This window comes from Leishmania major, chromosome 30, assembly GCF_000002725.2.
Source record: "Leishmania major strain Friedlin complete genome, chromosome 30".
In the NCBI taxonomy this organism is placed as follows: Eukaryota; Euglenozoa; class Kinetoplastea; order Trypanosomatida; family Trypanosomatidae; genus Leishmania; species Leishmania major.
Genome location: NC_007271.2, coordinates 1 through 14,358, shown reverse-complemented (window position 1 = coordinate 14,358; position 14,358 = coordinate 1). Strand labels below are relative to the sequence as shown.

The 14,358-nt window shown below is 57.2% G+C and overlaps 5 protein-coding genes across 5 annotated transcripts; all 5 read left to right on the top strand.

Moving 5' to 3' along the window:
* Nucleotides 1–575: 575 nt before the first annotated feature.
* LMJF_30_0050 (conserved hypothetical protein) lies at nucleotides 576–2,864 on the top strand (the record flags this gene model as incomplete). Its single annotated transcript, XM_001684542.1, has 1 exon — nucleotides 576–2,864. The coding sequence occupies one exon, from the start codon at nucleotides 576–578 to the stop codon at nucleotides 2,862–2,864; it is 2,289 nt and encodes a 762-aa protein (XP_001684594.1).
* A 1,074-nt stretch (nucleotides 2,865–3,938) lies between these two features.
* Nucleotides 3,939–4,364, top strand: LMJF_30_0040 (conserved hypothetical protein; the record flags this gene model as incomplete). Its single annotated transcript, XM_001684541.1, has 1 exon — nucleotides 3,939–4,364. One exon carries the CDS (start codon nucleotides 3,939–3,941, stop codon nucleotides 4,362–4,364), a length of 426 nt encoding a protein of 141 aa, XP_001684593.1.
* Nucleotides 4,365–5,430: 1,066 nt separating this feature from the next.
* On the top strand, nucleotides 5,431–6,138 carry LMJF_30_0030 (conserved hypothetical protein; the record flags this gene model as incomplete). The annotated part of the gene is made up of 1 exon (XM_001684540.1): nucleotides 5,431–6,138. One exon carries the CDS (start codon nucleotides 5,431–5,433, stop codon nucleotides 6,136–6,138), a length of 708 nt encoding a protein of 235 aa, XP_001684592.1.
* A 798-nt stretch (nucleotides 6,139–6,936) lies between these two features.
* On the top strand, nucleotides 6,937–7,674 carry CYP9 (putative cyclophilin 9; the record flags this gene model as incomplete). Its single annotated transcript, XM_001684539.1, has 1 exon — nucleotides 6,937–7,674. One exon carries the CDS (start codon nucleotides 6,937–6,939, stop codon nucleotides 7,672–7,674), a length of 738 nt encoding a protein of 245 aa, XP_001684591.1.
* A 787-nt stretch (nucleotides 7,675–8,461) lies between these two features.
* LMJF_30_0010 (conserved hypothetical protein) lies at nucleotides 8,462–9,739 on the top strand (the record flags this gene model as incomplete). Its single annotated transcript, XM_001684538.1, has 1 exon — nucleotides 8,462–9,739. The coding sequence occupies one exon, from the start codon at nucleotides 8,462–8,464 to the stop codon at nucleotides 9,737–9,739; it is 1,278 nt and encodes a 425-aa protein (XP_001684590.1).
* Nucleotides 9,740–14,358: the final 4,619 nt, after the last annotated feature.

Sequence of the window (14,358 nt, the reverse complement as noted above, 5' to 3'; positions counted from 1 at the left end):
TACGTCTTCGCCCTTCCACTGTGATTTTCTGTGCTTCCCTTTTTGTACTTTCCCTAGCGGCGTCATCCACATTCGTTTCCTTCTCTCTCCCCAGTTTGTCTATTGTGCTTTGTGCTCCAGACTGAGCGCCTCGACGTCCACGCACTCTCCCCCGGCCACCTCTCTTTTCTCCCTCTTCTCTCTTTCTCCAGCTGCATTGCGTTTTCCCCCTCTCTTCCTACCTACCGCGTCGCTGCGCTGTGTTCAGCACACGCGTGCGTCGTTGTGGCGCTCGTTTCGTGCTCGTCTAGATCTTCTTTTTCCACATCTCTCTGTACCACTGTGCTTGCGTGCCTGCGCGTCTCGCCTCCTCCGCCTCGTGGTTTCCACAAGAGGGCGTACACCCCCGCACCCATACACAGGCACTTGTGTGCAGCCTACGTGCCCGATCGATAGAGAGAGAGAGAGAGAGACAGCTGAACCCACATCCATATACACATACACACACGTACGCGTCGCCTTCTTTCCTCCTTTTTTTCATCTCGCTCTGCCTTGCTGAGCGGGTGCGGAGAAGATCGGCGGTATCATCGGTGGCCATGCACTGTCTTTCCTCGTTGTCCCAAGGGGATCTGTCCTTCTACCAGTCCACGTTGTACCAGCTGATTCAGGATGCCCCGATCGAGGCGAAGCCCGGCCGTGAAATGATGCGCACACTCCGCAAGGAGCTGGTACGATCGATGGAGCAGGAAGAATGCCCTGAATACTGCGCAGCCTTGGCAGACCTGTACAAAACCGTGACGGACACATTGATATCCGCTGCTCACCGCAGTGCCCCGCACGAGCTCATCAACCGCACCACGAGCGACTGCCGCATCGTCACGGACGAGGACGAGTATCAGTTCCACCAGGAGGAGGGCTTTTTCGACGACGAGGACGAGGATGAAATGGACTCCAACAGCGACATCAAGTCCACTGCCAAGGACGCAGAGCAGAAGCAGCGCAAGCGGGAGGAAACGAAGCGCAAGCGCCGCGAGGAGGAGGACATGCTCATGAAGGAGCGCAAGGTCACGGACGAGAAGGGGAAGCAGTACCACACCCTCGGCCCCTTTCCGCCGCCGCGGCTCACCGTGCGTGCCCCCACCAATACCTTTCCCAGCCGCAAGGCACTGCAGCAGCGCACCATCATCGAGACCCCGTCTTCCACGTCTTCGTCGTCGGACGATGATGAAGCGATCAACCAGCTCATTAGCAGTCGCTCCACCGAAGGCGGGGAGGCCGTCAACCACCTGACCGACTTTCTTCAGCCCCTGTCTATTGACTCGCTCAAGAAAGTGGGCGAGAGCGCCAAGGCAAAGCTGCGGCCCTCCTCAACACACGACGAATTCGTGTCCCAAATCGTAAAGACGGCGGTGCGGCTGGGCTGCGAGAAGGCGTGCGTCCTTATGGAGAAGCAGAAGATCATTGAAGACATGACGTCACACGTGCAAACGGGCCCGCTGCCTACGGCAGCCAGCATCGACTTCTTGAACACGCTGCCAGACCACCTGAAGCAGTCGCTGGGTAGTGTGCTGGGCCTTCCGGAGGAGAAGCCCCCGGTGGAGGACATGTGGGAGCGCATGGTGGCTATGGGCTTCCTCTCCGTGCTAACGAATCTGCGCTTGAAACCGCTCAAGAAAATTGCGAACGAGCTCAGCATCGTGCTGCCGGACACCAACTCAACGGAGAAGTTCTGCGAGTTTATTGTCTTTGCTGCCTTTCCACGCGAGCGCATTCGCGCGAAATTCTCCCGCGCCAAGCAGAAGAAAGTGAAGTTTACGGTGCCGCCGGACAGCATGAGCATCAAGGGCGACATGGGGTTTGTGACGTTCCACGTCAACAACATATCGATGCTGACGAAGGAATCGGAGCGTCATTACTCGCCGGAGTTCCACTTTGCCAATCTCAAGTGGAGCCTGCTGTGCATGACGAACAAGGAGTCGCTGGCGCTGTACCTCTGCCAGACCGGCAGCGTGCACTGCAAGTTCCTCATCACGGTGGTGAACAAGGCAAACCCTGATGACTCCATCTGTAATGAGGGCACGCAGAGCTTTTCTGCCATGTCGCAGGAAAACGACTGGGGTTTCAACAACGTCATCAAGTTTGCAGAGCTGCTCAGTCCTGACCAGGGCTTCGTCACTGCCGATGACGACAGCATCACCATCGAGGTCGGCATCGTGTTGGTGGAGCCTCTCAAGACACCCACTGCACGCGAGAAGGCGCCAGTCGCCAAGGAGAAGAAGAACGAACCCCGTGTGGACGAGGCGGCGATGCTGCAGCTGCTCGCTGACGAGAAGGTAGAGCAGACGCGCAAGAAGCTCAAGCAGGAGATCAGCAAGACCATCCGGGAGGAGGAGAAGACCCGCAAGGACATTACACAGAGGGCCAGCAAGGCGTACCACGACTTGTGCGATCGCCTTCGCCAGGAGACGAAGCGCACCCAAAAGGAGGTGGCGGACCGCGAGCGCAAGGAGGAGCAGGAGCGGCAGCGGGAGCTTGACAAAATTAAACAGGCGCAGGAGCAGATGGCGGAGCTCAAGAGTCGATTACAGTCGCTCAAGAAGGAGAATGCGGAGCTGGCACAGTTGAAGCAGGATGCCACACAGGCGGCCAAGGAGGCGAAAAAGAACAGCGAGCGCATTGCCCAGGAACTGAAGTTTGTCTTGGACAGGGTTCAATCGAACCAGCAGAAGCTCCACACACAGGAGAAGAAGCTTGCAGCGGCCAAGAGCCGCTACGAGAGCATTCTGGCCGAGGAGCCCGACACCCCCAGTCCGTCCGATGATGAGAACGACCTCATGAGCGAGGACCTCACGCGCTTCATCAACCTAATGACGGATGATATGTAATCATGCTCTGAGTGCTCTTGCGAGTGTGTGTGTGTGCGCGCGCGCGGCGTGCATCTTCTCGGCGATCGGTCGGGACGTCTCTCTTGCCACAAACTAAAGTCACGCAAGGACATACATACGCGCAGGCCTCTTGTAGTGCACCTTTCTTTTCTATCTCCTTTGCCTACTTCACTGTCACCTCGTTCTTGTCAGCAGCGTGGCAATGAGGACACCACTGCGTGTGCGTGGGCGCGTGTGTTGGTGTATGCGAGTTTACGTGTGTGCTTGTTTCAGTAGTTTGTGTTAAGAGTAAAAACGAAGGAACACGATGAACGGAGCGTGGAACAACAGCATTCACATCAACAGAGATGAGCTGCCCTTTTGGGCGGTGTCGGCATTTTGTCCTCCGCTTGCGTGTCGCGAGCGTTACCGAGCTGTGGGGAGTAGAACAAGGACTGTAGGGGGTGTGGAGTGTCAAAAGGGGGAGCACCGCCGCCGCACACTCTTGCTTTTCACAACGAGTGCTGGGCACTTGCCCACGGCCCATTTCTCGCACTTGTTTCCCTTACCCTATACTTCTTTCGCGTGTGCCGGTGTACGCCTCTGCAGCCCCATCTTCCACACCGGGAGAATGGTGTTGGCGAACGTAGCGGCGCCGCACACTCAATGCTAGTCGGACTCTTTCCCCTCCATCTCGTACTCCCTCCCCTGTTTTGTGCCTTCCCCCTCCCTCCATCTCTTCGTTTATGGGTTGCGCTGTGTTGCCTTCACGCCATTGGCAGCGCACTTCTCGCCCATTTCACGCACGCTTACCCACCCACACACGCACAGCGGCTTCTCCCTACTGCTTCACTTGTTGCTCTTCGAATTTGCTCGCTTCCCTCTTCATCACCCTTGGGCCCCGTTCCGCCATTCCCGCGCAGTCGATACAAAGGCAGCTCCCTTGACGGGTTCAACCCTGTCAAAAGTGTGGTCACCCGCCTATCCTCCTCGCATTCATCAGTGGTACCACAGGCGTGAAGCCAGTGCACCGCGTGTACATTCTTTCTCTCTGTGTGTCGTGCCATCACGAACGTGCTGCCCCCTCTGCTCAGCATGAGCCTCCGCAATCCACACCTGCCCCCGATCGTGGCTGGCATCTTATACGGACTGTCTCTCATCCTCTGCATCGATGGCATCGTTTTTGCCCAGCAGGAGGCCAACAAAGCGAATCGTTTCTCCTTTTTGCACTGTGTCCCTGCCATCTTCTCCACTGTGGGCCTCCTCCTTCTCCATCTCGTGTCGCCGTCCGAGGTCAAGGAGGGCGATGGGCGCGGCCGCGTGTTGCTCTTCATGTCATGGCTAGCCATGATCGGGTCTACCGTTGGCGCCCTTGTCATTCTCTTTTTCTGCTATACAGGCCAGCAGACACGCACTCGCGCCATGCCAGGAGTGTCGCTCGTGCTGTACACGTGCACAGCACCCATTATCACGTCTATGCTGTGGTGGGGCCGCCGCGTAGTCAACAGTGACGAATGGTGATAGACGCCAGAGCAATCATGAAAAACCTGCGCTGTGCTACAGGCCCCGTAACGGGATAGGGTGCAGTACGCTGACACGCCTACCCAGGCACATAGGAGGTGCACCACGAAGCGGTAGGGCGACGTGTCGGCCTCGCTCACTCATTTCTCTAGCGTCCAAAAGACGGGGTGGTGGCCCAAGCGTGCGCAGGCCTCACAAACTCGCCCACAGGCCCTCTCGCTTTCTCTCTGTATGTGCCTGCCTGTATATCCGTGCGAACCTCGCTGCAAGTGGGCGGTTGCCGCACAACGAAAGCAAGAACGTCATCGTTTTCTTTAGCGGTGGTGCTCTGCCGAATAATGGAAGGTGCCCATCCCACTTTGTGTGCTTGCTGTTGCCGCGCGCGCCAGCTTCTTCTTTCAAGTTTCTCATCTTACGCTGCTGTTGCCTTTCCCGCGGTGCTTGCGTGCTTGGTGTTTTCCCTCCGACTGTGTGTCTGCGTGTGGAAGCGTGTATGCTACTCTGTCTGCTCCCCTTGCGAAGCTCTGTGGACACCTGCGGCTTCATCTCTGTCTGCTCTCCTCCATGGAGCGGAGGGAGACGTGGGGGTGGTGAAGGAAACGCAAGCGACGCTGAGCGTCTGACGATCCTTCTCCCTCTTCTCTCTCATTCGGCCCCCATGCGTCTTCGCGCCTGCGTATGGACCCTCCAGGGTCTCCCGGCGCACGCGCACCACAGGACGCATCGCACACCCGTTCCAAGGCGGGCCTTTTCGTTTTCTTCCTCCCTCCCTTCTCCTTGCTTCTTTATCTTTACCTCCACACTCATTCTTCGCTCTCTCTCTCTCTCGCCCTCTCTTTCTCTGCATGCGCGCCTTGGCGCATTACTTCCGCACTTGTGCCTCGCATCTCCTTCTGTGGCTCTCCACCCCCTTGTCTCACAAGGGGAGGCCCTGCACGGCACTGGCTAAGGAAACACTGCTGGAGGCGCTAGAGCCCTCTCTCTCTTTTTGACGCCGACGCCCGTGAAAAGGAGTCTCGAGGAATATCGACGCTCCTCCTCCTCCTCCTCCACACCCCAAGCGGCGATGCGGCGCCTACAGCGGCGCCTTCTCAGCGCGCACACGCCGGTACGTTTCTTTGACAGCGATGAGCGCTTCGGCAAGGAGCTTGGCTTTGGGCACAAGATGCGCGATATCCCAGTACTGACCGGCAACCCGCGTCCAGTAGCTCGAGAAGAGTCGTGGCGGTGCGCGTACAAGCTGAGTGACCGTATGGAGTTCGTGGTGCGCGACATCCTCACAAAGAACAAGTGGAGCCCCTTAGAAGTGGACCGAGAGCTGGCGCACATATTTGAGCGCAAGGAGGTCGGCAGTCGCTCCTCTCTCAACACCTGGTCGACCGTGGAGGAGTTCCAGCGAACGCCATGGTACCGGCGCTACAAGCCGACGGATGACACAGCGGCCAAGTTCATCTCGTACGAGGCGATGAAGCTCCTCGAGAGTGCCTTGATTCCGCCTTCGCTACGCACGGACCCGTACGCTCACCTGCGCAAGAGGCATATGGAGGACAACTGGATGAATGACAAGTTCTCCGAGGACACGGCCAGGTATATTACGCGAAAGCAGCTGGCGCAGCACACGAAAGGGATGCCGCAGTACGGTCAAATGAGCCGCCGTAAGTACATGGAGTTCGAGAAAAAGTTTAGGAATATGCACGGCTCCAACATGCATGTGAATGAGGTGTACTCCGCCTGGCTGAATTCGCTCGACGCCCAGAATGGCGAAAAGCGGTGAGATGAATGAGAGGCGAGAGCGCGTGCGGCGAAGAAGGGCAGCGCGAAACGAAAGAAAATGAAAAGAAATGGACGCGTGCAGCTCTCATGGAGATGGCGCACTTCGGGAGCGACGCTGTCGTACTCGTCTTCGCTCTGCTTCCGCTGCCACTGTGCGTATGTGAGTGCCACTGACGTACACACATGGGCAGGCACACAAAAAAACCAAGCACGAAATGCGCCCTGATGAGGATGATGTCCCACGCTCTCGGTGGATTCGAGACGTCGGATGTGGCGTCTTGAGGGGATGCCTGCCAAGTGTTCTCTTGCCGCGTTCTTCTAAGGCGCGAAGGCCTTCGCGTATTCCATCTTTCTCTCTCGTGCACGCCTCGACGAGCCTCATTCTCGCACTTGAGGTTTTGCGTAAGGCTCGCCTACAACGGAGAGACAAACAACAACCACAACGAGCAAGTAGAGAACAACCGCGGACAGAATATGAGTAGCCACAGCCGTGACGAGATCGCCGTGTGCGCGGGTGCGTAGCTGCCTAAGGCCTTTTTTACTCGCGCGTTCTCTTCCCCCTCCTCTCTCTCACCTTTGACGTTTTTTTTCTCTGTGTCTTACTGTCTCCTTCCCTTCATCGCCCTTTGCTGTGGGCGTCCACCTTTCAATCGCTGCGTACGCTCGTGAGGATGCGTGCACGACGTGCGCCTTTCTGTACACGTGCACACGCTTCTCCCCTTGTTTATTGGCGCAGCTCCGCCTTCTTTTCCTTTTGCCCCCCCCCCCTGAAGAACACCGGAATTCGGTCTCAAGCAGCATGCCCTTCCGGGTGCTGAAGCCGCGGAGGGACGCTCCGCAGGCGTTGCCGACGCCGCCATCGCGTGAGCAGGTGTACAACAACATCGAGGAGCGTCGCCTAAAGGAGTGGGAGAACTACCAAAAGGCTCACCGGTTCATGGAGGAGGCGCACACAAATCGCATTTTCCTCGACATTGGCATCGGTGATGCATTGGCGGGAAGACTCGTTGTGGAGCTCTTCGAAGATGTCGTACCCGAAACCGCTGCACGCTTTCACCGCCTCGTTACCGGCGAAGGCGGCATCCACGACGCAACTGGCGTCAAGCTGGACTACCTCTACACCCCTCTCGAGCTGATTGACCGCCAGCACGGCTACGCGCGCTTCGGGGATCTTTTGGCGTATGGCGTGCGTCTTGAGCCTCTGCGACAGGAGACGTTCAAGGTGCGCCACACCAGCCGTGGACTGCTCACGATGACGTCTTACGGGCCAAATCTGTGCAACACGTCTTTCAGCATCACTCTCGCCGCTGCGCCCTCCCTCGACTTCAAGCAGGTAGCGTTCGGCAAGGTGGTGGACGGGCTGCATCTGCTGGAGAAGCTAGAGTCACTCCCGCTGGATCAGGTGGGTCGCCCTCTAACGCCAGTCATGATTGCGATCTGTGGAACCCTAACGGGAGAGCGTCCCCCAGGCAAATGGGCCTCGCCCCAAGACAGGACGGGCTGCGACGAGGATCTTGCATACGAAGCCATCGAGTGATGAAGAGCAGTCAAGAGTCAAGCGCCACCTTTCTCTGCGTTTGGAGAGCTGCACAGACACCGCTTGCCCACCCCTTTGTCGGCGTTCTCCCGCGTCTCCTTCTTCCTTCACCCCCTCTCCTCTCTTGAATCACTGGAACGATGTTCTGTATTTCTGCATGACGCGGCACAGTCGCAGAGAAAAACGAAAGACAACGAAAATGCGCACACGAAGCAAGCAGCAGCCTCTTCCTCACTGCACGCGCACGCAAGCTCGCGCACCAGACCGTGCACGATTCGCTGTCGCCACCGCATGCAGCCCCCCGCCCCTGATATATTCTCCTTGCTTGGGCAGAGAAAGGCAGCGCGGCGACCCAGGCGCGCGCACCCACCTACCCACCCACTCACACGCACACACACACACACACACGCTTTAGTGGTATCACATGGGCTGCAATGGCGCGAAAAGTCGAACTCCTCTATGACGTCCCCTGACTGACCTTTGTGTGCTCTCCGTTCCACTGTTCTCTTTCTTGTTTCAGGGAGCGGCTCGATCTATTCCTTGCAGCGCTCCGTGCATGACAACCGCGTTGTTCTCTCCCGTCTATCCTTGCGCCACTCACTCAGCCTGTGGTGCGGTGGTGTTCCCCCTCCCTGACAAACCCCGCACATACATCCACCGACACTGACAGAGCCTCTCTATAGAGCACAGAGGAGGTGCTGACTCGTCGCCTGGTGCTGCCGATACGTCTTGCATCGTCGCGTGCCCCCCTCTCCACTGTGCTCGTGGAGCCCCGCGCGCGCCACTCATGACAGGGGATCTTTCTGCGAGTGGGGCGGCTGCGCCTCTGCTGTGCCGCGTGCCGTTTCTGTCCAAGCTGAAGTTTCTCTGCCTTCACGTATTTTGTGCGCTTGTCGTAGACCTCGTGCTGCGCCTGACGCGCTTCCTCAGCCGTGCGCAGCCTGGGATACAGACAACGGCTACGCACGGCTCTCTTCAAGCAAAGTCGTTCTTTAAGCTGGACAGGCTGGACAAGGTGCCGTACCCGGATCCGCCGTACAGTGGGCATGTCAGCACCATCCTGTGCGCTTTCCGCCCCCGCCGGAGCATTCCGTATCAGCGCGTGGTTCACCCCGGCGCGGACGGCAACCCGATGCACTTGGACTGGATGCTCACAGATTCGCGCGCTGCCAAAGGAGTGTTCCTCATCATCCCCGGACTCGCTTCGTGGTCGGGTACCAACTACATCGAGCACTTCGTGTGGTCCGCCTTCACCCACCACTTTCACTGCGGCGTCTTCAACTCGCGCGGCATGGGTAACACGCCCATCGAGACACCGCGGCTCATGTCTGGCAAGTGGACAGACGACTTGCGCGCCGTTCTGCGCGACGGGCCGTTCTCGCGTGCCGCCATTGAAGAACGCTGTGGCGCTGGCATCCCTATTATCGGTGTCGGTTTCAGCCTGGGTGGCGTCATTCTCTCCAAGTACGTTGGCGAGGAGTGTCTTGCGGGTCGCGAGCTAGTCATGGATGCGGTCATGGTCGTGAACTCCCCTCTCGACTGCCTCGACTCCAACGCCGTCATCAGTCGAGGCATCAGCAAAGTCCTTTACCAGCCAAGCATGGCAGGGAGCCTGACCGCGTATGCTCGGCGGCACGCCAAAGTGCTGAAGGATCTCCCCGGGCTTTCCCCGGATGTGCGCGCTGCCTTCGCTTCGGGGCGGCTGGAAAAGATCCTAGCGCAGGTGAAGACTGTGCACGACTTTGACCGCCTCATCACCGCCCCGACGCTGGGGTTTGCCACGCCGGAGGCCTACTATCACCACATCTCCCCGATCCAGTGGCTGCCACACTTTTCTGTACCTGTCCTGTGCATCAGCGCCGCTGACGACCCGGTGACGGGAGAGCCGCGCATGGAGAGTTTGGATAACACCATGCGGTCCAACCCTAATGTCGCGCTGCTCGTCATTCCGCACGGCGGCCACCTCGGCTACATTCGTAGCGTACGGGATGAGTGGCTCGGGAGGGAGACAATGATGGAGAAAATCATCTACGAGGTGGCGGCCGCCATCACGCCCAGGCGCTAATGCGATGAGCGCGATCTTCGGCACCCAGTATTCGTTTCGTCTTTTGCTTCGTCTGCACGTTTCTGCAGTGGTGTCCCTCCACCACCCTCCTCTCCTCACCTCTCCCGTATCGTCGCTGGCAGGGCTGCTGCTGCGGCGAGTGACATGAGGCGTGAGCGTGCCATTGCCCATGCTGTGGTCTCTCATTCTTCATCCCCCACTTCCGCCAAGCCCGCACCTGTAGCCAGCCAACGTTACAGTCGCGCTCAGAGGTACTTTCCGTCGCACTGGAAATGTACACGAATGCTTTGAGGTGGCGAGTCGTTGCGAACGAGTGACTCCCCGATGTTCTCCTTGTCCACCACTGCTTCAGTCGGGTCTGGTGTACCGAAATTGGTGCTTTCCCTCACGCCTGATGCAGGGGCATCTGTTGCAGTCGTGCCCGCGCGATGATGCTGTAGTCTTTCCTTGTCAAGTGCATTCTTTTCCATTTCTTCTTCACCACTTTCTGTTTTGTCACTTCTCTGTGCTGGCTGCGAACTGCACTCGCTCGGGTGCGCATACGCACACATGTCTTTTCCTACTGCAGATTAAGCACCCAAGCAGTCCTGCTCACACGCTATCCCCCTCTGCTCTCTTTGGCACGCACCCCTTTTCATTTCCCCATCTCCCCACAAGGCAGAACTACATAGACCCCGTCTTCACCACCATCGACAGACATGGCCTCCAGACTCCTCCTTGTTCTTACTCTTCTGCTGGCGATTGCCATGCTCGGCTCTGCTCAGAGTTGCGCACCCGGCTACACTCCGGCGAATGGCGTGTGCGTGCTGAGCTGCCAGGCAGCGCACTGCGATATCTGCGACCCCCACGACCCAACCCACACCGCTTGCGCCACGTGCTCCTTTGGATACCTTCTCACTCCCTCCAAGACGTGCACGCCCGCGTGCTCCATCGCCAACTGTGTGACGTGCTCTTCTTCTGGCAACAATGCGTGCCAGGAGTGCGCGCCGGGCTTCCTCCGCACCACCAAGGGTCTGTGCAAACGTTCAGGCAACTCGGCCAGCACGGTCGCCTCTGTCGCCGTGGCCATCACCATCTTAGCAGCCGCCATGTGTGCTATCGCGGCTTAATCGGTTTCTGCTGACTCACGTTTTGTGTTTTTCGCTCCGCTTTCCTGATTTCCTTCCACCCATTCGCTCAACTGTTTTGATTGTCGGATTTGCGCGCAGTGAGGACTGCGGCACCCCGATCGTCGGCAGGTGGCGCAGCGCCACAAATGACGACCGGCTCCTCTTTCGATCTTGCATTGTCTCACGCGTATGCCTTTATGTGTATACTCGTGTGTGCGCTGCTCCTGCATTGCTCCACTCCCTCGCATGCTCATTCTGCCGTCGTTGCTTTCCGTTTCCTTCTCTACCCCTTCGGGCTTTCACGATGCACGCTGAGCCTACAACCTGGTGCCATGCCACACCCATCTACACAGACTCGCCGCCACGCATATGTGATGAGGGGAGGCGTGTCGTGAGGGGCTGCTGCCCTCGAGGTGCGCTTTGGCACGTGACTGCGTTCGTGTCCTGTCTACGTTGCGTACGACTGCTTCGCTGTGGTCGCGGCTACAGCGTAGGGGTCGCAGAAGCTGGGATGAACGGGGGCTACACGGAAGCCGGCATGCACAACCTTTTCATTCTGCACGCACTCTCCGCCGCTACCCGCATGCCGGCGCACACCAACGCGACAACGTCGGGGTGACGCAGGCAGACTTGCTCGCTTTGAGTGGGTAAAAGGCCGTGATCGCTCTTTTCTTTCTTCTTTCCTATCCGTTTGCAGACGCATTCAAAAAGCCACTTGTTGCGGCCCAGTGGACTTTAAACTGAAGGTTTGGTTATTCCGCCTTCTAGCTTTTTGTTTTCATTGATTCACCTTCCCCGTGGCCGAGGAAACAGCGCATCCGGTGGTGTATGTGTGCAGAGCCCAACCATGTCTTCATCCCCACTCCTTTCCCACCACACCAGTGGAGCCATCAGGGTAGCATCCATGTGCACATCGACGAAGCCCCCAAGACCCGTTATAGAGAAGAGAGAAGCTGATTGCCCTAACAGAACAGAGGCTGATCCCTTTTTCCACTCCCTCTTCTCCTCAGTCCTATGGCATCGCGTTCGACCTCTTTTACCCTTCCTCTTTCGGTCTTGACTCTCTCAGGCCGCACCTCTTTACTTTGTGCCCCTCTTTCCCCACAGCTCCTTCACTCCCCACCCTAACATCTTCTGTTTCTTTCATGGTGTAACAGACTGACCGTGTTGACATCGCTCGCTCCACAAGCGGCTACACAGCGAGACGCGACGTCTACGAGAGCGAGAAAGAGAAAGAGAGCGGGGGTTGAGGGAAGCGGGGCGACTAAGTAAATGAAGGAATGACGGTCTTTGGGGTGCCTTCCTTTCTTTGCTTGCTTTTTCTTTGATTTCTTTATCTAAAGACGGGAATATGAAAAACGAGAGGAAGTCGCCCTTCGGGCTGTTCTTCTTTCATCCCCTCGCCCACATCCTCCCCATGTGCATAGCAGTTCAAAAAAAACAATGGGTGCCAATCAAGGTAAAACCAACACGTGCACAAACGGAAGAGGAGTGAGACACATCCGCGTGCGCTTTCATGGCACTGCAGCAGCCTCGTCTCTTTCCGAGATGGTGCTACCGTGCGCGTGCGCCGCCATCCTCGTTTCTCCGCTGGTACCATTGACCCGGCCGGCCGCCTCTCTCCCTCTCCACACCCACTTCCCTTTGCCCACGCCACTTGCGGACACTGCGTGCCACACAGAAAGAGAAAGGCTCACAAGGCTGCGGTTGCCATGTCGCCGTGACCGCCCTCCGTTGCTAGCACCCCAGTAAAATCCACTCCTTCACCCAATCATCTCCCTCTCGTTATCTGCTTTCTCTTCCCCCTCCCTCTCCTGCAATCTTTCGAGCAAGGGGACGGCTCTTTAGAAGATACTTTCAGTCGATACACAAAGCGCGTTGACGTCTTCAACTGCGCTGGTATCGCTGGGAGAACAGCACACTTGACCGCCATTGCCGGTTAGAGCACGTTCACCTTCCAGGGTTAGGGTTAGGGTTAGGGTTAGGGTTAGGGTTTATATCTCCACTGATTCCTTGCACAGCGACACCCTCTCCACCTGGACGGGTGCGTGACGGTGTACTACTGTACTGGTGTACGGGTGTGCTACTGTACTGGTTAGGGTTAGGGTTAGGGTTAGGGTTAGGGTTAGGGTTTATATCTCCACTGATTCCTTGCACAGCGACACCCTCTCCACCTGGACGGGTGCGTGACGGTGTACTACTGTACTGGTGTACGGGTGTGCTACTGTACTGGTTAGGGTTAGGGTTAGGGTTAGGGTTAGGGTTAGGGTTAGGGTTTATATCTCCACTGATTCCTTGCACAGCGACACCCTCTCCACCTGGACGGGTGCGTGACGGTGTACTACTGTACTGGTGTACGGGTGTGTTACTGTTAGGGTTAGGGTTAGGGTTAGGGTTAGGGTTAGGGTTAGGGTTAGGGTTTATATCTCCACTGATTCCTTGCACAGCGACACCCTCTCCACCTGGACGGGTGCGTGACGGTGTACTACTGTACTGGTGTACGGGTGTGCTACTGTACTGGTTAGGGTTAGGGTTAGGGTTAGGGTTAGGGTTAGGGTTAGGGTTTATATCTCCACTGATTCCTTGCACAGCGACACCCTCTCCACCTGGACGGGTGCGTGACGGTGTACTACTGTACTGGTGTACGGGTGTGCTACTGTACTTAGGGTTAGGGTTAGGGTTAGGGTTAGGGTTAGGGTTAGGGTTTATATCTCCACTGATTCCTTGCACAGCGACACCCTCTCCACCTGGACGGGTGCGTGACGGTGTACTACTGTACTGGTGTACGGGTGTGCTACTGTACTGGTAGGGTTAGGGTTAGGGTTAGGGTTAGGGTTAGGGTTAGGGTTTATATCTCCACTGATTCCTTGCACAGCGACACCCTCTCCACCTGGACGGGTGCGTGACGGTGTACTACTGTACTGGTGTACGGGTGTGCTACTGTACTGGTTAGGGTTAGGGTTAGGGTTAGGGTTAGGGTTAGGGTTAGGGTTAGGGTTTATATCTCCACTGATTCCTTGCACAGCGACACCCTCTCCACCTGGACGGGTGCGTGACGGTGTACTACTGTACTGGTGTACGGGTGTGCTACTGTACTGGTTAGGGTTAGGGTTAGGGTTAGGGTTAGGGTTAGGGTTAGGGTTAGGGTTAGGGTTAGGGTTAGGGTTAGGGTTAGGGTTAGGGTTAGGGTTAGGGTTAGGGTTAGGGTTAGGGTTTATATCTCCACTGATTCCTTGCACAGCGACACCCTCTCCACCTGGACGGGTGCGTGACGGTGTACTACTGTACTGGTGTACGGGTGTGCTACTGTACTGGTTAGGGTTAGGGTTAGGGTTAGGGTTAGGGTTAGGGTTAGGGTTAGGGTTAGGGTTAGGGTTAGGGTTAGGGTTAGGGTTAGGGTTAGGGTTAGGGTTAGGGTTAGGGTTAGGGTTAGGGTTAGGGTTAGGGTTAGGGTTAGGGTTAGGGTTAGGGTTAGGGTTAGGGTTAGGGTTAGGGTTAGGGTTAGGGTTA